The sequence below is a fragment of the Felis catus genome, chromosome E2, assembly GCF_018350175.1.
Source record: "Felis catus isolate Fca126 chromosome E2, F.catus_Fca126_mat1.0, whole genome shotgun sequence".
In the NCBI taxonomy this organism is placed as follows: Eukaryota; Metazoa; Chordata; class Mammalia; order Carnivora; family Felidae; genus Felis; species Felis catus.
In genome coordinates, this window is record NC_058382.1 from 54665134 (window position 1) to 54692097 (window position 26964).

Below are 26964 nucleotides of genomic sequence, written 5' to 3' on the forward strand. Positions count from 1 at the left end.
AAGATGTCCACATCCTAATCTCTGAAACCTGTCAGTATGTCACGTCACATGGCAAAAGGGACTTTGGCAAAATCGCTTTGGAGTTTTAATTAAGTGAGAGGTTCTGAGATGGGAGCATATCTGGGTTAACCAGGTGGGGCCACTGTCATCACAGGGGTCTTTGTAAGAGGGAGGTAGGAGGGTCAGAGAGAAGGAGATGTGTGGGTGGAGGCAGAGGTGGAGAATAGGGCGGGGGAGGAAGGAAAAGGAAGTGAGGAGGGGAAATTTGGGGAGGGAGGGAGGAGGAAATGAAGGGTCTGAAGATGTTGAGGTGCTGGCTTTGAAGTTGGAGGGAGGAGTGGAGAGGCTTCTGGGGACTGTGTCTCCTAAGCCACAGAGCCCTTACAGGGGCCAGGGACCGGCCTTGACAGCTACACACAAGAACTAAAGAGATAGTTTCAGCACTTGCCCCATAGAACTTTCTGCAATGATGGAAGGTCCTGTCTCTGCACCATCCACTCACCAAATGGAACTACTGAGCCCTTGAAACATGACCAGTGCAGCTGGAGAACTGAATTTTAAACTTTGTTTCATTTTAATTCATCTCAGTTTTTCTCTTTTCTTTTTCTTTCTTTCTTTTTTTTTATTTTATTTTAGAGAGAGCATGAGCAGGGGAGAGGGGCAGAGGAAGGGGGAGAGAGAGAGGGAGAATCTTAAGCAGGCTTCCTGCTCAGCACAGAGTTCCCACAACCCCTGGGATCATGACCTGAGCCAAAATCAAGAATCAGATGCTCAAGTGACTGAGCCACCCAGGCGCCTCATTTTAATCCATTTAATTTAGCTGTGAGTTCCTAGATAAGCGAGCGGCAACCATTTGGCACAGCCCGGATCTGAGTGAATAGTCCTCTGTGGCCTGCTCCTCACGGCTCACTCAGCCTACCTGTCTGACGGCCCTTCATGGCAGCTGCAGAGTTTGAGCCTGTCTGCTATTAAGTCAGGATGCCTCCAGGCTATGGCTTGGATGGAGGAAAGAAAAGGCCAGTATATGAGGGGACTCTTGTCAGATGTTCTGGAAGGTTAAGTCATGTTTGCCTCTGTGGATCTTCCCTCCTTCCTTGGTCACTGTCGTGGAGGCAGCTTCCATGGAGATGCCCCTGGCTCCTGACTCTCTGTCGGTGAACTCATGCAGCAGGAGATGAGAGGGCTGGAGGAGAGAGAGCTAGAAGCTATACTCCGGTGCCTTCCTGCCAGTCCACTGTGGCTGGTCAACGGCCTCATTCTTCAGACGCCACTGCTTGTCCCAGGGAGCCCCTCCACGTGCAGCGGCTCCCTCTGGATTCTGTTCACTTCAGGCCGAGCCCCAACTTTTATCAACAGAGCCCTTCTTAAAGTCTTCTCAGTTACCGCATTAGAGTTTTACACCTGCCTGCTGCCAGGACCCCACTTTTTCATGAGGAGACCCTGGGTCGGGCTGCTTAGTCTGCTCAGGGAACCACAGGACATCCAAATGCAAGTCTACCATGGGTAATGTTCAGAGTGAAAGCAACCAAGATTGAGAACCAGGTGGTGGGTTGTGGGGGTGTATGGAGGTACTAATGTGAACTCAGGGAAGGGGTGAGAGGCTTGGGAGGGTGGGAGGTAGACTGGGGAAGAGCCAGTCTGCGTTGGAACCCCGTCTTCACCACCTACTTAGAAATGTGGGCCTGGGCAAGCTGTTCAAATTCTCTTACTCTGTTTCCTCTTCTGTAACATGGATGGGGATCTCACCATTTACCTTGTAGGGTTTTAATGAGGATTACATATCCATGAAGCTCTTGAGGCCGGCAGCACCTAGTAGGTGCTCAATAGACGTCATTTATCTATAAGTAATCACTATGACAACCACCACTTCTTTGTATTAAGTCCTTACCACGTGTCCTGCACCATGCTAAGTACTTTTCTTGCAAACCCTTCAGGGAACCAGAAAAGTCTTTCTTTTCTTCTTCATGCCCAGCAGGTGTATGTGCTACTGTGCGTGTGTGTGCGTGTGCGTGCACGTGCATCTGTGTGTACCTGCACCCACACGTGCCTGCACTCATATAGCAGGCCCCAGGAGTAGAGGTAATCGTATGTTCTACAATAGTTGTTTATCGTGTCAGGTTGTAACACACGAAATGGCCATTTTGTGGGTTAAAAATGGTTGAATGTTGGTAATTTCAAATGGTTTGACCTAACCTTATCAGGTAAACACTATTTATCATCCCCATTTTCCAGTGGCGAACCTGAGGCTTAGAGAAGTTCATTCACCAGCCTGTGACAATATAGATGGAAAGTGACAGAAGTGGGATGACGTCTAACGTCTGACCCCAACCCATTAACCATATGACTGGGGCCAGGCCACTTTTCTCCTCTGGCCTCGGTTTTGTCGCCTTTGACAGGAGGGATTGGAGCAAGACTCTTAAGTTCCTTCCTTCCCTAGAAGGCTTTGACTCCAGGAAGAGCAAGGAAAGCAGGTTTCCATCACTTCAGGTCACTTAGTGAAAGGACCAGAAGAGGGAGGTGACATCAACATCTCAGGAGATGCCAAAGTCTTCTCCACAGCTCCATAAATTCCAGTCCCCACCCCAGACTCCGGGGCCCCAGTGGACAGTGTAAAAGGGCCCCATCTTGAGCACCTTCTGTCTGACGTCCACGTTCAGCAGCCGCCTGCAGCCCCGCCCCTGGCACTCCTGGTCCAGCACCGATGCCACGGCCCTGGCCAGCTGGAAGAGCCGCTCGGGGTCCCGTTCGCCTCGCAGAGCAGTGGTGATGTTCTCCACCACTGCAGCCTGGAATGCCACATTCTCAACGTGGGTGTCTCCAAGTCCCACCTGACCGGGAAACAGGAAACATGCTCAGCGCAGGGAAGCCCTGAACTCACCAGTCCTTGTTCCAGAATCCGGAGCCTGAAGTCGCAGTCTCCACAAGGCAGGCCAGAGCAAGACGGGAAGGCTTTGCACGTGGCCTGGGGTCTCTCCCGAGGGCAGAGTCTCTCCCGAGGGCAGCCGGGCCCGCTTGTAGCAGGCATCCAACGGCCACTGAAACCAAGCCTTGGGCAAGTCGCTGCTTCCCCCTCACTGCCCTCCTCACAGTTCCCCCAGTCCCTTCCTGCTCCTCCTGGCCTCTCACCCTTGAAATTCACCCGGATTTAATCCAGTCTCTGCCATGTAGCCCTGATGGCTGATTTTGGCCCTCCTTCCTTTGGACTCTGATGGCACTGGTCTGACTCATCTCTGGGTCCTCCTGCTCCAAGCCTCCAGGGCATTACTCCAGGGCACTGTTCTGGCCACTGAGATATGAGATCTACAAAGGTAGTGACCACGTTCACAGCTGTGTCCCCAGGGCCTGGCACAGAGCAGGTGCTCTGAAAATACTAGTTGAAGGAATGAATGGATCAGTGATTCATATGGTCATGCCCTTAGCTCCCTCAACCCAGCCACCCTCTTGAGGAAGTTCAGTTGGGTAACAAGTTTTCTCAGGAAAGAAACAAAGGCTGCTGCCACCTACCTTCACCAGTGCATGGGCCTGTTGTTTGTCCCCTGCCCGATTGGACACAAAAATGACCACTGTCAGCATGAAGTCATTGTTTACTTTTCCAAGTGGCAGATAAACTGACTGGAGGGCAGGTTCAGAGCCACAGTGTAGACAAGAACCTGGTAAATGGAAACTGAACAGTTAGGGCGGCATCTCTAGGCCCTGGGGAGACAGGAAACCCACCAAGGTAGAGCCTGATGACAAGGACACAGAAGCCACAGCTCATAAAGATGTGGCAAGCACTCAACGACTCTGTGCTTTCAGAGAGACGACAGCCATCTATACTGATCCCCTAGTCTCTGTAGGTAATTGCGTGCTGCTATGACTTTGGAATAATTTTACTAGAATCCATAAAAAATTCAAAAAAAATTCCTCTTTACAGGTTTACAAAGAAATTCAAGAGGTCAACCAAGTTACAAAAAGGAGGAGGAAGAAGAAGAGGGCAGGAGGCGATCTTAAAAATTATCTCAAAACATCGAAGCTCACTCAAAAGTCACTTCCTGTACAAAGGCCTTCCCAGGTTGGTGTATCTAAACAGCGCCCCTGTCCTATGTCTTTATTTACCAACGGTCTCCACCACTAATTGTAACACAGGGAGGTCAGGGACTTGCCCTGTGGAGTTTACTACTATGTATCTAGCACCTGGAAGAGCCTGACGTGTAATAAATATTTATTGCTGAATGAATGAATAAATGAATGAATGAATGAATGAATGAATGAATATCTTTCCTATCCTTAAAGGAGACCTCCCCCCTCAGTGAAATCACTAATCATTGTAATGTGCAGACAATCATGAAGTTACTGAATTATAACTCACAGCTGAGTTTTACATGGTTTCACTTCCCTGCCCCTTTGCTCACCTGTGTGAGCAACCAGTTGGAACAACCAGTTGGAATTAGAGCAGCTAGCCGGCCTCCATCTGGGGGTGATGCAGGTTCGACATGGAACCTACTTTCCTTCTGTGAATTGACTCCCTCCAGGTTCAGACCCAGTCACAGCCATCTGAACATCCCTGCATTCCACATCTTCTTAACTGGCACCCCATGAAAACCACCCTCCTCTGGGTCTCAGGATTGCTTGTGTCCACCTTTCTCTAGTCGAGGCCTTCAGTGGTCACACCTCTGCATATTCTCATCCATTTAACCCTCTCCACGTCTTTTATGCCAGGTCAGAGGTCATTTTGGCCTCTATAGCCATGGAGGAGATATCACCTCTCCCTGGGTGTGTGACTGGGTCAGTGTGCCTGGGGTGGGGCTAAGGTGTAGGGGAGGTCTTCATTCTGCAAGTTGGGGGAGGTCTTCATTCTGCAAACGTCTCTCACACATGGAACATACTTTTTGCAGCTCCCAGAGGGAGACAGGCCCCTGTTCTGGGAGAAACGGAGCCTAGCAGCTCAGGGGAGAGCACAGCCCTGGGGCAGTACCTGACTCGAGACAGAAGCAGTACTCCAGGGGGCCCAGGGCCGAGGATGTGTCACAGAAGATGGCGAAGCTTGTCAGAACGGTACCCTCCTCCGGAGTGATGGTGCAGGTGGGCACCTCGGGGGGAGACACAGAGCCGATCACATAGGTGTCCTCCCCATAGGCATGCCCGGTCACTGCTGGGGAGTGAAGACAGAGGGTGTTTGGGGGGCTGTGTGAGTCAACCGAACTCCACCATGCTCCAGGATCACCCCGGGAGCTTGTTAAACATGCAGGTTCCCAGGCTCCTCTCCTGACCCCCAGCCTCAGACCTCTCTGGAGGTTCTGGGGTGGGGCCCAGCAATCTGCACATCTGACAACTCCCCCTAATGCAGATACCTGGGGTCTCACTTTTGTGGGACTCTTTTTTTTTTCTTTAATGTTTACTTATTTTTGAGAGAGAGAGAGGACAAGAGGGGGAGGGGCAGAGAGAGAAGGAGACACAGAATCCAAAGCAGGTTCCAGGCTCTGAGCCGTTCAGCGCAGAGCCCAATGTGGGGCTCGAACTCAGGAACCGTGACGTGAGATCGTGACCTGAGCCAAATCGAACACTTAGCCGCCCGAGGTACCCAGGCACCCCAGGATCTCACATTTTGAGAGTCAGTTTTTCATCTGTAAAACAGGGCTAATATTAGCAGCTTCCTTGCAGTTGTGGTGATGAGGAAGTATACTGGGAAATGAAAGGACTTGCTCAAGATCACAGAGCTAGTAGGAAGGGCCACAGCCAGAACCTAGAAACGGGCTGACCCCACCCAAAGCCATGCTCTTTCCGGGCCTCCACAGCACCGTGAAGAGCCCACAGTTACCTGCACCAGCAGCCCTCACCACCTGACGCTTCAAAAAGAGTACGTGCCTGGAAGAGCTGGGCATGAAGAGAATTTTAATCGGTTAAAATGAATTCCTTAGCCTAGACCTAACTCAGAAAGTTTGGGGCAAGCCTTGGAGTGTGCGTTTTAAACCAGTATCCCTGGTTGTCACAGTGTGGGTGGTCCGTGGGCCACTTTGAGAAAAACTGAACCAACTGAATGCATCTGGAAGAGTAATCCCCCATAGTTTGTCTTTTTGAGAATCTACATTTCCCACCGCACTGGCTTGTTTAAGGTGAGAACGACCTGGCAGGACATGCAGACCGCACCAGAATGATCTGTCTCATCCACCCTGCATAGTGCAGTTCGGAGGCGGGAAATGGAGGCACGGAGAGTTTAAATGCCTTGCCGCCAGCTAGAAAGTGGTGGCGATGGGGCTGACACCAGACTCTGCATGTGGCCCTTGACCCTGCACTGATGTCCCACATTTCTGGGTTTCTGAGTTTGCCTTGGTTCGCTTTCGGCAGACAGGCGGAACCCGTGCCGGGGCCTGTGGGGAGCCTTCCGCACCTGTGGCTCTGATTCGGAGGGCCTGGCCCCAGGTCTGCAGGAAGGAGCTGTTCAGCCGCAGCGTGGACGTGTTGCTCTGAAGGAGGATTAAATCCCTGGGCCAAAATCCTTGAAGTCTGCAGGCGGGTGGGAGAGGCTCCGCCTGAAAGAGAACACCACCCAGAGCCCCCGAGGCTGCAGCCAGGCTGTTGGACCTCCACAGGGCAGTGGCTCCTTACCCTGGGGAGGCCTTCCAGATCTGTCTCTGCGGCAAAGGCACCACCCGCTTCCCCAAGTCAGCCCAGAGACCCAATTTCCAGCCTTGCTTAGGTCATTGTCTGAGGTCAGTTTCCCTTGAAGGAGAACCTGAGATGGGGATTCACGGGCAGGTCATTTCCTGCGCGAGGGCCCTTGGGAGAACCAGAGGGGAGAGGGAAGCAGAGTAGGGCACAGAATGAACTAGGCAGGGAAGTGATTTCAGGAGGTGTCCAGCCAGCCTCAGCCTGATCCCACAGGAAGTGACAGCCACACCACAGAGGTTGTCAGAGGCAAGGGGCCTGGGCCGTTAGACACCCCCAGCCATCAGTTATTGGCCAGCGGTCACTCCACAGCAGCTGGGGACCATGCATCAGCCTAGTAAGAGGGACCGGGCTGGGGCACCCGTAGCATCTGCTCTGATGTTTCTCCATTGTTTTTGCTCCCTTGCATCCATTCTCCCTTCTGACCAATGACCTGGGTTTCCTCTGGGGAACACCCCCCAACCCCCACTCTCCCGGGTGCTCAGTACTGGGCATGCGACACAGGTCTGGTCAGTCAGAGTGGGTGATTGCCAGTGTCCTCACCTTCTCCAGCGAGGTGTCATCTAAATACCAGTTGAACACGGCCCCTGGGGAGCCATGCCCCATGGTGACTCTGAGCACAGTGTCTTCCCTGGGGTGCCCAGGTCTGCAGTTCTCCTCGCAGCTGAAAGGGAGACAGAACGCAGTGAGGAAGCTCACTCAGGCCTCCTGGGCTGGTCTTTTGTCCGGTTCTTCTCAAGTCCTTTGAGAAGGTGGCACAGGGCCTTTCTTCTGGTGGAAGATGGAATAAAGGCAACCCCTGCCCCAACCCAAACCAGGACCTATAACGTTGGTCAAGGAGAGGACTTGTGCCTGACCGAATTCCCACTTCATTCAGTGTGCAGGACAGTGGTGTGGAAAGTGCATGAAGTCCAGGGTCCTCAGATACTGTCCTTGCCTCTTGTGAATGGTCACCTTGTATGAGTCACTTAAACTCTCTGAGTCTGTTTCCTCACCTGCAAAATGGGGAGTTAAGAACAATTTCTGTGACTCCCTCTAGCTCCAATAATAATAAAGGAATACTGTGGTTTTATTGCCTGTGTGCCACAGGTTATAAATGATTTGCATCGTTACTCCCTCATCCAGTGCTTACCACAACCCTAGGAGCCACATGTTAGAATCCCCTTGTCAGAGCCAGAAAACCTGGCTCATGGAGCTGGCGTGATTTGTTCCCGGTCACACGACTCCTGAGTGGGGGAGGGCAACACAAACCAGCATGTCTAGGTTCGATTCCAGGGCCTTCTCTATAGCATCCCACTCCCTCCCTTGAGCCAGTGAGAGATCCCTTTGGCACCTGCCGTGGGTCCAGCCCATCCCCGGGACCTCTCAGTTGTAACTGCATAGCAGCTGGCAATCTCCCTCCTGTCTTCATGTCTGTCCTAACACCGGTGTGCTGGACATTCTCTATTTGTCCCCACAGCCTGCTCTCCATCAACTCCGTGGCCCTGGACACTAGGAGGCTAATCTCTGTGGACTGTGTCACCCACATTCCTGTGCCGGCTGGCTTCTACTTGGGTCCAGCAATGGGAGGCATTGGCTGGGGATCAGAAGGTAACAATGGGAGGGCGGGAGGGTATTTATTCACCACGGTCCCTGCTCCTTAGCAGGTGGGCTGCTGTTGGCAGTGGCTGTGCTCCTCCAACCAAACCCACAGCTCCTGTTGGGGGCCGCCTCCCCTACAGCTGCAGCTCCCAGGGTTCCCGGGACACCATCCCCCTGCTTACCTCTGTAGTCCTCAGAGGGAGAGTGGCTTCCTCCTGTTGTAGTCCTGCACTGTCATCCCTGGCTTGTTCCCTTATCCCTGCCCACGTCTCTCTGTCTGGGCCCCACCCGATAGACCAAGCCTCCTTCAACCTTCACTTTGATGCAAGAGCTCAAGCAATCTCCCTGAGCCCGCTCTTGCCCTCCTCCAGCCTGCTCTCCACCCTGCTGCCACAGCGTTCTGTACTAGGACAGATCATGTCCCCGGCCTGCTTGCAACCCTTGGGTGGCTTTCCAGAACTCTTCAGAATCACGTCTTTATTTATAACCCACACGGTCCCACCAGAGCCAGGCCCTGCCTGTTCTCGTCGTTTTTTCTTGCTCCCCTGTTTCCCTCCATATGAGCCACACCAGCCTCTTTCACTTCTGGCTTATTCTGTGCTCCTCCCTTTGTCACCCATATTCCCTCTCCAGCCCCCCTTTTGCTGCCAAGTTAATTCCTCTTCCCTCTTCACATCTGGGCTGAGGGAAGCCTTCCCTGCCCTGGCTCTTCGGTAAACGGTGGCCGAAGGGACGTCATTGCTGCGGGAGTTTGCTCTCGTGCCCCCACCTGACTCGAGGCCTGAGTTCCAGGGGTGCAGACACGTAGAGACACTGCTCCTCCTGGTTCTCCAGTTCCCCGCCCCTCCAGGTGGTCAGGCGCAGGGTGACAGCGGAGCTGGGTGGTGGCAGGCAGGACGGAGGAAGCACCAGCTCCCCCTGGTCCACACGGAGCAGCTGCCTCTCAACACAGTAGCTCCACTGGGCCCAGCAACGTCCTGAGAGAGAGGGGCAAAGGCTATGATCATCCAAGGACGCTTCCGGTCTGGGTTTTTAGAAGAAAAGAGTCATAGATAAGAAAAGCAGCTCCAAAGAGAGTTTGATTTTTAAAAACACTCTCACTTGCAGGGTGAAAGGATGACACCGCAGAAGGATGCTTCTGGGGAAATGAGCCGCCCTTCACCCTGACCCTGAGCAGACCTGCAGGGTCTGTCTGCTTCTTCGGCACCAGCGACCTGCACTGAGGACAGGCAGGCATATAGTAGGGGAGGGGGGCGGGGATATACAGCTCTGCCTGGGGGAGCATCCAGGACAGCTTCCTGTCCCTGGTGTACCTCTCATACCACGTGGAAACAACTGTCCTCAACTGTATGTCCCTGTGGGTATACTGGGGATCCGGCGGGCCGTTCTCCCCATCTGGGAGGACACACGCCATCTCCTGCTTTATGATACTGGCTCAGTAAGTCTCTATCCCTCGCCCTTCATCCGTGTTGATCGATGTTTACCCATCAGTCACCTTGCTCCCCCTGCCCCGAAGTTTGGTAGTCATTCACGGGACATGACCTCGGGTCAGGCCATCAGCTCAACCACCCAAACTGTATACCTGTATCCTCTGTGAATTCAGATAGTGAAAACTAATATTCCAAAGAATGTCCTCAGCACCTACCAGTAGATATCAAAAGGCTCTACATTTTATATGACTTGACCCAGTTATTCCATTTCTTGAAATTTATTTTTTATTCTCAAAACTTACTTCTGAAGGTAACCACAGATGCAGATAAAGGCAGAACTACAAGGATGTTCATTACAATGTTGTGTATATACGGGCAAATAATTCCGAATAACCTACGTGTCCAAAAACAGGGTACCAGTAAATAAATGACCATACATCAACTTTGACAGTCTATTATGCACTTACTCTCTTATGAAATCAAGATAGAGAAGATACCATGGCATTAAAATATGCAGGATGTATTGTTCAAAGAAAAAAAAAACTCATAAAAATAGTAAGTGTGATATGGATGGCATTCATTTCCGAAAGAATGTGTACGTAGCTAGGATGTATCCCTATAAAGCAGGACAACCATTTCTAAGAAGTGGGTACTGGTGCCGTCCTCTTGGTTTGTCAGAAAATGCCTCCTCACTTCTAGACTCTCCCAGTGACATACCCAGCAAGGGCAAGGAGGTGACAGGAGGGATCCACCCAAAAGGGAGGAGTTGTTTTGTTTTGTTTTGCTTTGTTTTTAGCACTGATGTTGTTTGTGGGGAAAATAAAGCCTATTGACTTTTAGGGTTAATTCTCTCAATGCATCTCTGTGTTGCTGCCTTTAGGGCTCCCTCTGCCTTGGTTTGCCACTGCTTTCCCCCAACCCCACCCCACCGCCCCCACCCCACACCCGCCACCTCCCATTTCCATGGGATTTTCAATCTCTGGCACATGCAAAGCACACAAAATGTCAAGGGTAAGTAATGCCTGTGTGAAGATTAAAAAAAAAAAAAAAGCAAAGTTGACCTCTATCCATTACTTTGTGGTGAGATAGGACAGTTCCAGAGCTCTAAAGCCACCTACCGCATGACCACTGGAAACGTAAATCCTTGTCCCTGTCTGGCCAGCCCAGAGTCACGGTTGTGAAAGGATCCACATACTGGCCAGGCTCCACGTACACCTGCCTGTCCCCTTTCTCTCTCTGCAGAAAAAGCAGCTGGCTGGTGAGATGCCCCTCCACAATTGGTACCCTACCTTCTTCCCCACAGCAGTCTGTGCCAAGGGTAGTCGCACCATAAGGCACAGAATGGAGACAGACCCTATCTGATCCACCTGGCTCTCCTCTGGAGATGGGTCACTGGGTAAGTAACTTTAGTCTGAACATGGGCTCAGTGCTGAGTGTCCATCATGCTTCCAACTGTTACCAGGGCCTGCTCTGGGCCAGGCCCCATGCTTGATGCCTAGAGATACAAGAATAGAGACCTGGGCCTTGCTCTTCAGTCTAGGAGGGAAGATGGACAAAGAAACTGATGACTAAAACACAGAATTCTAGCTGCTACAGGAGAGGGGGGCCTAGAGAAATACGAGAACGTGTAAGAGGGAGGCAGTAGGTTAAGAACATCTGCTCCTCTGAAGAAGGTTTGATAGCATTTGATGCCTGGGTTGCTGCAGATTGAGAGAAGCTAGTGATGTCCTTCCTCTTTCGTCTGGTGCAGAGGAGGACACAGAGCTGTGACCTCTGTAAGGCGGGCAGCCAGTGTCAGGACAAGCTTCCCCAGAGAAAAAGACTACAGAGCTGTTGTGAAAGAGGAGGAGTGAGGGTGAGCTGGGCAATAATGGAGTCTGTGGGTTCTAGGAGGAAGGATTAGCAGGCATATGGTGTGTTCCTGGAGTGAGTTCTGGCAGGACCTATCAAACAGCTGGGCCTAAAGGGCTTAGTCTGGTGTAACAGGAGGCTACATGGCAAAACTCAACCCCTTGTAGTCTCCCATGGCCTAAGAATAAAACCCAAACCCCTGTCTTGGCACCTAAGACCTCATGTGATCGGGCCTCTGTCCATCTCTCTGTAATCTCCTATATGCTCTCCCTCCCCGCCCACAGGCCTCGGGACACTTCTAGCCTCAGGGCTTTCATATCTGTGCACCCAGAAAGCTCTTGTTCTGCTTTCCAGCAAGGCTGACCGTCTTATCTTCAGGTCTCCACCTGAATGTCCGATTCTACAAGGCCTCATCCGATCACATTTGCTAGGCCATGCTGTGTTGGTTGTCACTGCACCCTGTTGCTTGTAGTTAAACACTTACCACAATTCCCAATTACATGCTAATTTGTTGGTAATTTCACCCACTAAGCTCCAAGAAGGCAGGGGCCACAGCTGTTTATTCACCTTTGTGTCCCTAGTCCCTAACACCAAGCCTTGACATTGTAAACACATAGTCTTTGTTATTGAATGAAGTATGTGCATGGACAATGTCAACAGCAAGGAGTCGGGCCTTAGTCCTGCTGTAAAAACTGAGGAACATGGGCCTGCTTCCTCATTTAAGCATTAGCAGCTATAAATTTCCCTCTGAACATTGCTTTAGCTGCATCCCACAAATTTGGATAGGTTATTTTGTCATTAACACTCAAATATATTTCAATTTTCCTTGTGAATTTTTTTTTTGATCCTGATTTGTTTTAAGTGTGCTCTTTAATTTCCGTGATGTCTAAAAGGTATGTACGTATCCCAGATATCTTATTACTGATTCGTTATATAACGCTGTTCTGGTTGGAGAACATGCTTTCTGTGATTTCAGTCCTTCTGGATCTCTTTTCAAATGGAAGAAACCTCCATGCCTCCTAGTACTCTGGGTATTAGCACCAATAAGCCAAAACTCAAAACTAAAGCAGAGTTTTCAGACATCTTTTTCTCGTGAGGTTAAGTGTTTAAAAAACAAAACAACTCACATTCTTTCTCTTGGCATTTGTTCCAGACGGTTCTCGCACACTGGAAGGAGCTGTGAACACAATGAGAACAGGCGTCAGACTTTGGTAGGTGTTTATAAGGTTACCAAAGGGCAGAGTCAGAGGGTGTGCTGAAGATGCCCTGGGGAGATCCACCTGTCTTGGAAATGAGTTAGGGAAATTTGGCAAGCATTCAGGTCATCAAAATGGGTAAACACCCAAACCATCATGTCCACCACTGGACTGAAGACACGTCTTCGGTTGTTAAGAAAGAGTCAGGCAGTTGCCAGTGCAAATAAAACACGAGATTTAGAGACCAGCATGTGGCTGTATGCTGTTAATGTTTAACTACCAGTTAAAGGGTGGGGAGTGGGGAGCCCTGATTTGTACCATTTACTACTTCCGGTGGTGTTTGTATTCCCACGAAGGCAGATTTCAGGCTACCGAGCTGACCTCAGTGATTATAGAGCAAGAGATGCACAGAACCAGCTCTGGCAAGCTGCTAGGGGCCGGCCTCAGCACAGCACAGTGCATTTCTGGGTCTTCCTGTTGGCCTCTTACTGGCTGTGTGAGCCCAGGCAGGTTAGTTATTCTTTCTGAGTCTTAGGTTCCTCACCCACGACAAAAGGCAGTCCCTATCCTCAAGGCTCCAGGAGAGCTGACTGCTGTGCTTCTATACCATTGCATTGTAATCTGCGTACGTCTATAAAGAGGGTTAGTATAGCAAGGTAAAAGAAAATGGAACATGTACACTCAGTTGATATGCCCTGAAAAGTCATCGAAATGTGAATATGGTAATGTCTAGTTAAAGTGTAATGATTAAGACAGGAATGTATTTCATCTGCACTGGCAGATCCGTGGGAGTCATTAGGCTCTCGTGTCCTGGTTAACATCTGGGTACTGTTGATCTTTACAAAATTCTCTCCCAGTGAATTCTCATTCTGAGAACTCTCACTTCAAAGGTCTATAAAATTATGTAAAGCAAAGCTAAGATGCCAGACACAGAGATTCCTTCTTAATCTTAAGGCAGATGGGCCAATAACCCAGAAGGAAGAAATCAAGGGAAGTAATTGCTGTCTCTGATCCTGCCATGAATTAGCTGAGTGACTTTTGGAAAGTCAGTTCACCTCTCTGGGCCTCACATTCCATAAGTGGAAAAGGAGGGCTGTGGACAGTTGCACAGACATCTGATGGTTTTGTCCCCCAGCCAGGCATCCGTGCCCCCTTGTTTTGGTAACAGCACTTACGGGCGATTCTTTCCCCCGGGAAACATCCCTCCCCTGCTCTCAGTCCTTGGTTTGGGTGGCGCCACCCCTACAGCATGTTCCAGGTGGGCATGTGATCCTGGTCTCCCCAAACTGAATACCACTTTCCCCTGGTCTCAGTACTGGGTCCAGGAGGGAACATGAACCAAACTTGGACCAGTAAAGGGGGCCTCAGGACTTGGGCTAGAAATGTCAGCAAAGAGGGACTCCTTCTCCTCTAGGGTTAAGTAAGGATTGAAGCCTGGGGCCGTCTTGCTACTGATGGGAAGACGGAATCAGAATAAAGCCAACATAGAACCAAGAGATGGGAAGAGGCAGATTTCTGACAATATTGAGTGACTGGATCTAGCTGTGCCTAAGCCCTGGACTTTGCCTTTCCGTTTCTTTCTTTCTTTCTTTCTTTCTTTCTTTCTTTCTTTCTTTCTTTCTTTCTTTCTTTCTTTCTTTCTTTCTTTCTCTTTCTTTCTTTCTTTCTTTCTTTCTTTCTTTCTTTCTTTCTTTTTCTTTTTTTAATTTTTTGATGTTTATTTATTTTTGAGAGAGTGAGACACAGAGTGTAAGCGGGGAGAGGGGCAGAGAGAGAGGGACACAGAATCTGAAGCAGGCTGCAGGCTCTGAGGTGTCAGCACGGAGCCCTATGTGGGGCTTGAATTCACGAACTGCAAGATCATGACCTGAGCCAAAGTCAGGACGCTTAACCGACTGAGTCACCCAGGCGCCCCTGGCCTTTTCTTTTTGTGAGTTGATAAAATTTCCCTTTGAGTTAAGCCAGTCTGAACTGCTTTTCTGTCCCTTGCTACGCAGAGTCCTGGCAAACACATTTGCTGTGGACTTTCAGCTCTGTGACTTTAAGCTACTGTTGGCTGCCTACCTACCAGCCATTACCCCACCCTTCTTCTTGGCTGCCAGAATCCACCTTCTCCCACAGAGCTGGAGGTGCTAGATACTTGCTCGCCAGCACCCCTTACAGGCAGGGTGGATACTTGCTGGATACTTGCTTCCCAGCACCCCTTAGAGCTAGGGTACGTGACCCCGGCTGATGGTATCTGAGAAGAATGCTGGGGACTTGTGGGGAAAACTTCCCTCCTAGTAACAAGAGCTACAGAGGGGGAAACGGGCTTGTGCAGCTGCTGGATGATTCTGGGTTGACCTGCGATGTTTGGAACTGCAGCAGCCATGTTGATGAGATGCAACCCTATGGGCAAAGCAGAAACTCTGAGGGTGGCAGAACAGAATAGCAGACTGAGCCTGGGTCCCTGCTGGTGACACTGGACCGCTGAACCAATTCTGGAACTACTTACCTCCTAACTTCTCAGTATGTGACATCATAACGACCAAACTTAAAGCCACCTAGGGTTGGGCCTCCTGTTGCTTGGAGCCTAAAGCAGCAAACTCGGATGTTTTAGAATTCTGTAACAGCGGTTGAATGTTTTACCGTGTATATGACAGCGCTTTAGGGTAACCAGAGAATTCTTAAAATCTACATAGCAAGGTAAGCATTCAGAGCTCTGTTTTGAAGCGTCCCTCCCTAGATCCCGAGCTAGTGCGATGGCCCAGACTGCTGGTCCTGAGTTTTATAGCCCCTTGCAGAAATTCCTTGCCTGAAACAGTGATGCTTCCAATTTCCAGACTCAGGTTTGAGAAGGCATTCCTCACCGTCACCGTGACCAGAAAGGTGCCTGTAATGCAAAAGGTGGAGACTTAAGGGTGTTGCAATAAATTGTTTAACTTGTGTTGAGACAGCTCTCCCAAGCTATGCTTCCTGGTCCACTGACAGCAGCATTTGAATCTTTCATCTTGAGCATTTAATGGACCCCTGTTGTATACCAGGCATGGTGCAAGGCTCTGGGACACAGAGGTGAATGAAACATGGTCTTTGTCTTCAAGTTCCTTATAGTCTAGTATGCTTGTAGGAGACCAAGTGCCAACCATGGCAAGAATTGGCAGGGTGGCATTGTGGACATGTAGTAGGGACTCACTGCACTGATCATGGTTCATGGCAAGGCTAAAGCTAAAGTTCAAAGGACGAGTAGTGCTCATTGGTCAGATTAGAGAGGAGATTCCAGCAGAAGAAAGGACATGACAGGACTTTCAAAAGACTGAGGAGCAGAGAGGGGAGAGAAGGATTTGTAAGATTCAGGGTATGTGTGTATCTCACCCTCCTCCCTCATGGGGAAAGGTGGTGGGTGCTACCTTCTTTTCTCGAGCCTAGAGAGGAGCTCATCAGAGGGGACCCTGGGAAAGGTGGATATGTGCTCTTTCAGATCCGGGACCCCCATGGACAGGTTCCTTTCTCATACTCTTGAAGGATGGTCAATGACGGGGTGGAGTGAGAGGGAGAGTGGGGGCAGGAAAGGGCTGCATTCCCGCGTTTGAAAACTACCGGTAGCTGGCCAAAGAAAAGGTGAGAATTTTCTGAGGACCAGTTGTTTGTCTTGCCCCCTCCCCAACTCAGGGACCTAGCAGGGGCCTCAGAAGCCCACAGAAGCTCCTGCAAGAGGCAGCTGCAAACATCTGCTGGGCTGGTGAGCATTGGTTGGCAGGCAAGGCTGGCCAGGACCGGGCCAGCGCTGACAAGTGAGGGTCTTCCTGCCCTACCTGGTGCCCTTTCCTTCCTCTTCACCCCCTTTATCTCATCCAAATCTGTTTTTCTTGTGGGGAGAAGAAGACTACTTACCATCTAAGAGTGAGCCACAACTTCACAGGGCATGTAGAGATTTTATCTATTATCCCCTGCCAAGCGGCTTTTGTAGACAACAAAAATTAATTTGCATTTGAATTATAGCCTGTATAGTGTGCATGTTTTCCATTGTCATTTCATTTCACTCTGGATTCCTCTTGTTCCAAGCTGGACCTTTGATACCTGGCAAAGTTGTAATGGTTTTCTTCTGAAACCTGTCATTTAACCTATCTCTTTTGCTAAATCTGCTGCTTGAGGGCACTGTAGCCCCACCCCGGCACAGTATTTCCACCTCCCTTACAGACTTCTGAGATCCTTGGCGGGGAAGGTAGGCAGGGTTCTGGGTGGGCTGGGGACTCTGTGACCCTCATCACATTCCTGGCTGCTGACTTCACCACATTGCCCTGAAGGACTCTCTGTTCTTTCCAGATTAAATGCAAATGTCTCCTCTAGTCTCCTCCCGTGGTGGTGCCAGCCAGTCTGTCACCCTATCTCTATTCCAGCCAGCATCTTCACTCTTCCTCTCTTGTCCCTCCCTCTCCCACCCTTTTATCTCTCGCTCCCTGAAGGGCATGGACTGCAGGTCCCCCCTGACCCACACTCTCCTCCAGAAATGATGGAAAAATTGGAATCCTTCCAACTCTCCTCCAGTGGTTCTCAGTGGGGGAGATTTTGCTACCCAGGGACAGTTGGCAATGTCTGGAGGCATTTCTGGTTGTACTTAGGAGGCTGGTGCTACTGATATCTAGTGGGTAGAGGCCAGGCATGCCAGTAAACACCCTACAGTGTGCAGAACAACCCCCACAGCAAAGAACGATCCAGCCCCGAATGTTAGAAGTGCCACAAGTGAGAACCCCTGTGACTCTAAGCTCTGAGGGCAGATCAGATGTCTCTTCTTATTTTATGCCCCAGGCTGGATGCTGTGAACCCCATTTGTGTTCAGGACACACAGACACAGGCTGGCGGGACCCTGGACACCGAGTCGGGAAGGAAAGAGGAGGGAAATTTGGGAGGAGACCCACCCACCCCAAATACCTTCAAGAGGAACTGCCACAGGGTAAATCCCAAATGGTCCCTGGAGACTCTCTTCTTCATGGGAGAAGGTTGCATTGAGTCCTGCCACTTCAAAGGTCAGCCTCTCCGGTGCGCCACGAGCCACCGAGACGTTGACCAGTAGGTCTTGTCCAAGCTCCAAGTGGTCAGAAGCCCAGGAGGCCCGTAGCCCTGAGAGAGGCTCCGTGAAGGAGACTGTGATGTTCCGGGAGGGTGCAGAAGTGGTGTTGCTGGTGGCTCGGATCTCCAGGTGGTGCATCCCTGGGCCCATCCTTTGCTGGGCTGCTCTGTCCAGGGTCAGATTGTAGGGTAGCAGGCCGCTTGGTGTGGTGAACTCAGCCAGGGTTGTACTACCCGACAGCACAGTGTAAGTCACCCCTCTTCCTATGTGGGGTGAGAGATATTTAAGAATGTTGGCAACAGCCATGCAGTAGATTGTACTGAGACGGTGGAGACCCAAGCTCCAAGGTCAGATTCTGGACGTAGACATGGAGATGGTGTAGCCATAAAGACATGCGGAAGGATAGGCCCACCCCCAAGTCTTAACAGTGATGATCTCTGAGTGCGGGGTTCATGAGTGATTTTTCTTTTTGAGTCCTCTCTGCTCATCTGCATATTCTGCTCCGTGCTCTGTGTGTGTTACCCATAAACTTAAAGGTTTGTAATGAAAATATGAGGACAGGTTTGTCCTTGGAGGGTGGAAGGCTAACACAGGAGCGTCTCCCGAGGCGTGGCTGATTTTTAGGCCTGAGAATTAGCCTCGAGTCTTGTCCTAAGCAGGAGCAGGTGAAGTCATTTCCTTCCACCTCCGTGGCAGACTGCCTGAAACCCTGCTCCACGGGAACACTCAGCCTGTTCACCTTAAGATGCGGCTCCCTTATAGGTTGGGGCCGGCTGTCCTACCTGGATGCTAAATACTGTGGTTGACTCTAAAAATCTGATTTAAACCACCAAATTAGGATTCTTTGCAACAGAAACCAAGCTAGGGTATTTCTTGTTTGAGCGATGACGATGCTAATGACGATGATAAAGACAATGACGATGGTACCTTCTGACACTCATGCTTACTGCTCCCTCTCCCCACACTTGGCAAACAGTAGGCAATTATGTTTGTAGGATAAAAACATAAATGAAGGATTATTTTAGGTTTCCCTGGTGCACATAGCAGCTGTCTTTGGCCAACAAGCACACCGAGACAGAGAGGAGCCCCGAGGACTGTTTAAGTACCCTGTGTTTAAGCTCCATCATATCTCTGCTGGGTGAGGCTCCAGGAGCTGTGAGGTCGGACTGAGCCATGTCCTCACCTCTGCAGCTCTGTGCCACCCGGTTTAGCCCAGCAGGCTTCTGTCTGGATCTCAAACCAGACCTGTGCCTGGAATAAAGATGCTGCCTCAGGTACAGGTGGGTCTTTGTTGGTAGGGTCTCTACTGAGAAGAGGGGTGATATTCGGAATGTTTAACAACTGAAACTACATGGGTCCCAACCAAAGAGGATGGATGTTGTGATAAATCAGAATGAACACTGTGACCAATCAGAGTAGATGCTGTGACCAATCAGAAAGGACGCTTTGACTAATCAGAATGGACATGACCAATTAAAATGGCCTCTCTGACCAATCAGAGAAGAAACTGACCAATCACAAGGGACACCAGCCATAACATCTGCTATGGCTGTGGCAGTACGTGTTGCTCCATATCAGTGCCGATTGGGGGCAGCATCATTGTGCCAGGCTGGTCAACGCTGGCCTCACTGAGATGGGCTCAGGCCCAGCTGGTAGCTCTCCCGGTCCTATTCAGGTTCCCTAACAAGGAGTGACTTGGAAATACTGTTCTGATGGGACTGTGGATAAAGAAGGGCATCGGAAGGCAGAGAGCTTCACTTAGCTTACTAGCCTTGTGACTTCAAGCCAATTTCTGAACCTTCCCTCCATTTCTTCATCTGTAAAATGGAGATAATAATAGTACATACTGGGTGGGCTAGCACACGTGGAGTACTCAGACCAGTTCTGGGCACGCACGAGGTGCTAAATAAGTTGAGTAGCTAAAAAACTAACTGGATACATGAGTGCTGTTAGTATTTATTAAAGCCTGGGAGTTGGATGGATAGATCTGGGGAAAACCGAGGTTGCTCTGACCTTGACCATTTCTGTAGACTCACCTCCATCAAGTACCACCTGAATCCACAGAGGTTCCCCGAAGACAGTGCGGCAGAGAGGGCTGGCTCCCAACGTCGACAGGCCGGAGCACCCAGTCACGATGAGCCTTTCCATCTTGTCTCGGATTGTCACGTGCTTCTGAGCCATCACATGCCACTCACTGGTTGTGCACTCGGCAAACACAATAAATTCCCCAGGGACTGTGAACTGGTGGGTCACGTTGCTGGATAAACTGCCAGCAATAGTTAGTGTTGGCCATGTTGGGGACACACAAACACATGCATTCACACACGTGTGCACATATGCACTCACCTACCTTGCACCTCCCCTGCCCTGCAAAGATAAACAGGTGAAGAAAGAGATGCTACGTGACCAAGTCCTTGGTGTTCACAAAGGTTACGTTGAGATGCCTAGAGCAGGTGGGAGTGGAAGAAATAGCAGTGACCAATCAGGGAGTTGAATATTCGGTTACACGTCCTTTTTCTGCTATTTATTCCCTCTGTGGCTCACATAAATCCCCCTCGTCTGTAAAATGCTATGCCCCAGCCTACCTTTCTGAACCATATTTTCCCCATCTGTAAAATGGGGTCATATTCCAAATGTATCAGAATGATAGAAGCTTGGCTTCTCATTTCGCCGAGGGAACTGATTGAAAATCACCAATGTGGCCCATAAAGACCCACATGACCTCCCTTCTTGACCTCACCCCCATCTCCTGCCACACCCCTCCCAGCTGTATGTCCGCTCTGCCCTCTTTTCGGTTCCTGGAATGTGCCACCTCCCGTCTGCCTCAAGGCCTGCAGGGGTGCTGTTCTTTGCTGGGAAGGCTCTCGGCTCGTCTGTCTGCTCACACTCATGCTCTTCCTTTGGTGCTCAGCTTAAACATCACCTCCTCAGGGAAGCCCTCCTTAGGTTCCCCATAAAGGCAATGCTGTAGCTCGGCTGCTTCTCCTGGGTGACACTCATTCCTTGTGTGCTTGCTCTGCCACTGGCATTCTTCCCCACTAGGTCGTCTGCACAGACGGTGTCTGTCTAGATCTCCGTTATAAATCCGGCACCTAACACAGCGCCTAGCAAAGAGGGCGTGCTGAGAAATATTTGACAAATGAGCATATTTGTGAAAAGGCTTGCAAAACGGTAGCTGGATTTTTGGTGCCTGCCAAGAGTAAAGCCACCACCTGTCTCTTCCATTGATTACGACAAGGCAAAATTCAAAAAGAAACTTGCTGAGGACTCTGAAAAGTAAACAACAGCAGACAGATTGGGGAGGAAAGCCCAGGCTTTAAGAATTACTCGTAAAGATGGGACTTTCCTGTTTTGTGTCTTTTTTCTTTTTTAATCTCCTTTATATCTTGGCTTTGTCCCTAGGGTACCCTGCGTCATCGAACTGTACAATGAATGAAGAAAACAAAAACCCCAAGAGAAATCCCCTCTGTTTAGCCAATAGAACCAGGAAAAGAGACCCAGTGAGTCTGAGGGCACAAAAAATAATACCTGGTTTTGTTTTGTGTCATTTCTCTTTTTTTCTCTTTTGGCCATGCCCTAGGCTGTTCTCCCTCTTGGAGCTGCACTGACATTGTAGGGTGATGCAGACACCTAATTCCCAAGAGAAAACCCATCTTTGTATCCAGAGGAGCCGTGAAGAGAGATGTGTGGGAGCTGAAGATTGTGGGGGAGACCCTGAAAATGAGAGATGTGGAGAGGAGGGCCCCCCACTTCCATGAACAACCCAGCACAAACTATGAGCTCACTCACATATTATGCACGTGCGAAGTAGAGCCAAAGACACACAGCCAAGGCTTTGTTTGAGTCAGACTACAACATAACACCATCCTGAGTGTCCCATGAGCGGGGCCAACCCAAACAGGTTTGGAAACGACACCAACATGGGAACCACCACTCACAGAAGGCAAGTCATAAAGTGTGGTCTGAACCTAACCGGGTGGGTTGCCTGCTAAAACAAAACAAAAATCTATTTTCAGAGGATTTTAACTGGATCCAAAGTCTCAGAACCTACTATCAAAATGACCAGAATATAATCCAAAATTGCTTGATGATACACAAAGAATGAGGAAAATCTGACCCAATCTCAAGTGAAAACATAATAGATGTCAGCTTTCAGGTGACTCAGGGGTTGGAATTATCAGACAGGCTTGAAATCAGCTATTTCAGCCATGCTCCATGACATAAAAGTAAACCCTCTTTAAATGAATGGAAAGCCAGACATTCTAAGCAGAGAAACAGAAACTTTTTTTTTTAATGAAAATTTTAGAAATAAACAGTATCTGAAATAAAAAATTCACTGGATGCTTGCAATAGCAGAATAGTGATGACAGAAAAAAAGTCAGTGAACTTGAACAAAGAGCAAGAGAAAGTATCCAAGCTGAAGAAAAGATAAATTGACATCTTAATAAAATATTAAATTTTTAAAAATGAGTAGAGCATCAGCAACCTGTGTGACAATATCAAAAAAGAAAGCAGTTGTGTCATGGGAGGACCAGTGAGAAGAGACAGATCTGTGTAGAAAAATACACTGAGGAAATAATGGGTGAAAACTTACCCAGTTTGGCAAAATACATACATGTAAAGATTCAAGAAACTCCATGGATCCCCCACAAAAGGGGAAAAGTTAAAGAAAAACCATGCCCACACATACAGTAATAAAACTGAAAATCAAAGGTAAAGAAAAAAAAATCTCAAAACAAGCCTGAAAAATGACACATTGCATATAAAGAAAACAGTGATGTGACTGACTGTAGATTTCCCTTCAAAAGCATGGCAGTCAGGAGACAGTGACAACATCTTTAAATGTTGAAAGAAAAGAATTGTCAACACCTAATTCTACATCCAGCAAAAATGTCCTCCAGGAAGTGAAGCAAAATAAAGACGTTCTCAGGAATAAAGAAATCCTCTAAGAGAATTTGTTGCCAAAAAGTCTATAAAAGAAGGGTTTAAGGGAGTTTTTCTAGCAGAAAAGAAATGATACCAGAGGGAAACTTTGAATTTCAAGGGTGAAGGAAGAGCACAAGTAATGGTAAATATTTTGGTAAATTCATAGACTGGTAACATTTTGGTAAATTCAGGCCCCTCGTTGGGCTCTGTGCTGACAGCTCAGAGCCTGGAGCCTGTTTTGGGTTCTGTGTCTCCCTCTCTCTGCCCCTCCCTGGCTTGTGCTTGCTCTTTCTCTCTCTCAAAAGTAAATAAACTAAAAAAAAAAAAAAAAAAAAAGAGAGAGAGAGAGAGAGAGAGAGAGAGAGAGAGAGATTTTCAATATATGTAAATGTCCTACATATGAGAACTATAATATAGAGGAGGGTGAGCAAAGTAAAGCTTCAACATTTTAATGAAGTAAAATATGAACTCCATATAGACTGTGTAAGGTTGGATATGTATATTGTAATCCATGAAGAAACTACTAAAAAAGTAATAAAAAAATCTATAACCAAAAAAGCTGATAGATATGTTAAAATGGAATGCTAAAAATATTCAAATAATCCAAAAGAAGGCAAGAGAGGAGAAGAACAGAGGGAAAATAAACAGAGGAGCAAACAGAAAACAAGAAAATAGTGGACCTAAATCCAACTATATCAATAATTACATTACTTATAAATGATCCAAACACACCAATTATTGTGCCAGATGGGATTACAAAAAAAGTCTCAACCATAGACTGTCTATAAGAAGTCCACGTTAAATATAATGATAAGGGGGCACCTGGGTGGCTCAGTCAGTTAAAGCAGCTGATGCTTGGTTCCAGCTCAGGTCATGATCTCATGGTTCATGGGATTGAGCCCTGCATTGGGCTCTGCACCGACAACACAAAGCCTGCTTGGGATTCTCTCTCTCCGATTCTCTACCCCCTTCTCTCTCTCCCTGCTCATGTTCTCACCCTCACTCTCTCTCTCAAAATAAATAAATAAACTTAAAAAAAAATTTAATAAATATAATGACATGGATAGGTCAAAAATAAAAGTATAAAAGTTTCACCAGCAAACACTAATCAAGAGGACGCTGGAGTAGGCTCTACTAATAACAGACCACGTGGATTTCAGAACAAGAAAACACTAACTCTTTTCAGTCACGGGAAGGATGGTTTTGAATAGCAAAATCTGGGCTGTTTTTCAGGGATCTTGCTGGGAAAAGCGACTCATTCCATTCCTTGAGCTCTCCTGCCAACTCAAAGTGCTCAGGAACGAAAGGCAGAGCAACGGACTTTTCCTGATTTGTCTCCCAGTGATCTCACTGGAGGCAGAAGACAGCAAAGTGCTTTTAGAAACTGCTGCCAACAAAGGGAAGATCTGCTCGGAGTACAAAGCAATGGAGGCAACAACCTAACATTTTTTGATGATCCTCCGAGCCAGCAGTGCCATTCCTGGGTGCAAACCCAACAGAAATGCAGCAAAGACATGCGCTCCAATGTTCACAGCCACATAGTTTGTAATCGTCCAAAGGGGAAACCACCCAAAAGGACTACCGGCCCTAGAAAGGAATAAGTAAAGCAAGGAATATCCATGTGATGGAATGTTCTACAGAAATGAGAACAAAGAAGGCACAGTTATACACAACAATATGGATACATCTCAAAAATGTACTGTTGAGAAGTCAGGCACAAAAGAGAATACACTTTATGATTCCATTTATAGAAGTTTCGAACGGGTCACATTGATCGACAATGGTAGAAATTGGTAGATTTGGGGGCCCCGGGAGGACTCTCGGGAGACTGGTCATATTTTGTTTCTTGATCTGAGTACGAGTTACATGGGTGCAGACATTTCACTTTGTAGAAGTTAACTGAGTTGTATCTTTTTGTGCAGTTTTTTGTACCTATTTATGCCTCAATAAAAAGTGTAAAACTTAGTCTAAGACACTGCCACTCGCTGATTTGCACATGCTGCTTTGATCGTTTACATTAATGGGATGTGGCTTTTCTTTAAAAAGAAAGAAAATGGGGAAGAGAGCTCACATTTTTTATCTTTGCTCAGAACGTCCAATTGTTCAGAATACCAAGGTCTGTACCATTTTGTTAATGTCACTCGCAAGTTGCTAGCTGGCTTGGTGGATAAAGCCACCTGACCAAATTGGGCAGTGTGGCAGAATGGAAAGGGTAGAAAGCCGGAAGTGAGGTCTCCAGAGCTCCGTCAGTCACCTGTGTAACCTAATGACTCAAGCACTCTGAGTCTCAGCTCCCTTGTCCATACAGTGAGGTGAGAGCCATTCCTGGCTGGGTCGTTGTGAGGTTTAAAGGAGACCATGGCTGAGTAAGTACCTAGTATGTGGTAGGCTCAAATATTGTGGGGTTTTGTGTATGTATGTGTGTATAATAGGATGGCATTTATGCCACTTAGCCTCTTAAAAATAAAAGTAGTATATACTTCTGTAATATTAACATAATGGCAACAATTACCCATTTTTAAGAATCAACTCTGTGCCAATTATTTTCTTCTTTGTAGTCCCATTTAGCCCTTAAAATTACCCAGTGACTATTAGTAACTCTTGCAACAGTATTAACAATCACAGATCATGTAGCCACATGGCCTAAATATTCTTAAGTATCCTCTGTAGTGGATGTGAGTCACCCAGATTCTGCACTTCAAGGCCGAGGTCTGCCCCTCCCCAGCACTCTGGTGTGTTAGTGGCCAAGGCCTCACAGATGAATCCATCTCCAGGAATTCCCCTTGGCCAAAGGGAGCAGCCTCCCCCCCCTCCTCCCCTGCAGGGTGCCTTCCTGCATCCCATGGCTGCTCTGTGCCAGAGCGCTGAGGTTCCACTCTCTTGCCTCAGTCCCGTCAGGTCCCGGCTCTAGAGTTCTCTGTGGGGATGGGAAGGGCCTGTGTTGCTAGTGCATCCCATTGTACCTTCTGCCCCTGCTCCATCCTGGAACCTCCCTCCCCCGGGAAACCTGCTGTACCCCAAATCAGTTTCCTGGTGCCCAACCTACATGTTCTCCTAAAAACAATTTCTCCAAACTGGCTGGCATATCAAGGCTCTTTATCAGCAGACTCCTTTTGAGTTTTCCAGCAGCATCTTTCATTTTCCCCCACATACCCCGAACTCCTGCTGTAACGCGAGGTGCTCGCAGTTACCTGAGGAGGCCACGCCCCTTCACATCCCTGTTGTCCCTTTCTCTACCTCCATAGCTCCTGCCTGGTTCCCCCGAAAGACTTCAGTCCTTTATGACCATAACCTTACACATAATTCCTCTGAGCTTCCCAACATCCTGTGTACATCTAGGTCCCTCTGAATTTTGTTCTGTCTTACGGAATACCGATTTCCAGGGAAGCGGCCCCTCCAGATTCAGCTACGTGTGGAGGCAGCTCTGAATAGACCCCAAAATGACGGCAATCCCCTGATCTGTCGGTAGGTGGCGCTGAGACACCCAACGCTGGACAAGGACAAATTTCACCTTCTCAAATTGGTCCAGGAGGCACACAATAAATTACAGAAACGTATAAAGTTTCCTACAACAAACAGTAAAGCAAAACAGCTTGACATTCAAATGAACACAATGCATCGGGAGTGCAAGGCAAGAAGAATCTAAAGGAGAAATCCTTTGACTTTATTATGTTGTTTCTATTTCAGATCGGATTCCCCATTAGCTCATGTTGTTGGTCTGCAGTAGAGATGAAGTGGCCCATTTAGGTCTTAGCTTATCACGACTTAAGCAAAAGTAGGATGCCGTACAAACACATAAAAGCACAGCGACATTCACGCAAGGTATGTGAACTTAAAATTCATGCCATTTTTAATATTCTAGGTTGAGTGCTGAGGCTGCTATTGCTGATCAGGAAGCATCGGAAATGGATCTCCCAAAGTTAACCAAAATGACAGAAGAAGCTGAGTATTTTGGCCTCACCATCCAGAGTTGACTAATACTAGCATTTTGTCTCATTTGCTCCAATTTGTAGCGACTGTTTGTTTGTTTATTACTGGAATGTCTTTGTGTAACTAAAGGTCTTAGCAGGGCTACCGACAGTCAGTCGATTTTGACGAATGCCAAATGCAAGTTGTTTAAAATTTGGGGGCCGGATTGTATAGCTTAGCATTTGCTGTTTTTTCATTGCCGTGGTAGCAAGCAGGAAGAAACCTGCACCACAAGGTCATGGGTATTTGTATCACTTTTGTAACATTTTGTAACATTTCCCCCAAAGCATCTTCACATGTAATTTCTCATTTTACTCCA

The 26964-nt window shown here is 48.5% G+C and overlaps 2 protein-coding genes across 3 annotated transcripts in view; one reads left to right on the forward strand and one right to left on the reverse strand.

The window, feature by feature from the left end:
- PKD1L2 (polycystin 1 like 2) overlaps positions 1 to 26964 on the reverse strand; it is a 95452-nt gene that overhangs the window by 54358 nt on the left and 14130 nt on the right. Inside the window, exons 6-16 of the mRNA XM_045046016.1 lie at positions 19787 to 20016; positions 17612 to 18013; positions 15498 to 15575; positions 12635 to 12684; positions 10775 to 10892; positions 8996 to 9203; positions 7189 to 7309; positions 6368 to 6509; positions 4955 to 5131; positions 3505 to 3650; positions 2634 to 2828 (exon numbers count right to left, since the gene is read on the reverse strand). Of these exons, the coding sequence (XP_044901951.1) occupies positions 2634 to 2828; positions 3505 to 3650; positions 4955 to 5131; positions 6368 to 6509; positions 7189 to 7309; positions 8996 to 9203; positions 10775 to 10892; positions 12635 to 12684; positions 15498 to 15575; positions 17612 to 18013; positions 19787 to 20016 (1867 nt within the window). The remainder of the gene's footprint in view (positions 1 to 2633; positions 2829 to 3504; positions 3651 to 4954; positions 5132 to 6367; positions 6510 to 7188; positions 7310 to 8995; positions 9204 to 10774; positions 10893 to 12634; positions 12685 to 15497; positions 15576 to 17611; positions 18014 to 19786; positions 20017 to 26964) is intronic.
- The window catches only part of BCO1 (beta-carotene oxygenase 1), a 94343-nt gene continuing 72301 nt past the window's right edge, over positions 4923 to 26964 (forward strand). For both annotated transcript variants that reach the window (XM_045046012.1, XM_045046013.1), the window contains exons 1-7: positions 4923 to 5061; positions 8105 to 8235; positions 9334 to 9412; positions 10899 to 11052; positions 12661 to 12718; positions 21153 to 21250; positions 26364 to 26498. The gene's annotated coding sequence lies outside the window, so the exon portion shown is untranslated. The remainder of the gene's footprint in view (positions 5062 to 8104; positions 8236 to 9333; positions 9413 to 10898; positions 11053 to 12660; positions 12719 to 21152; positions 21251 to 26363; positions 26499 to 26964) is intronic.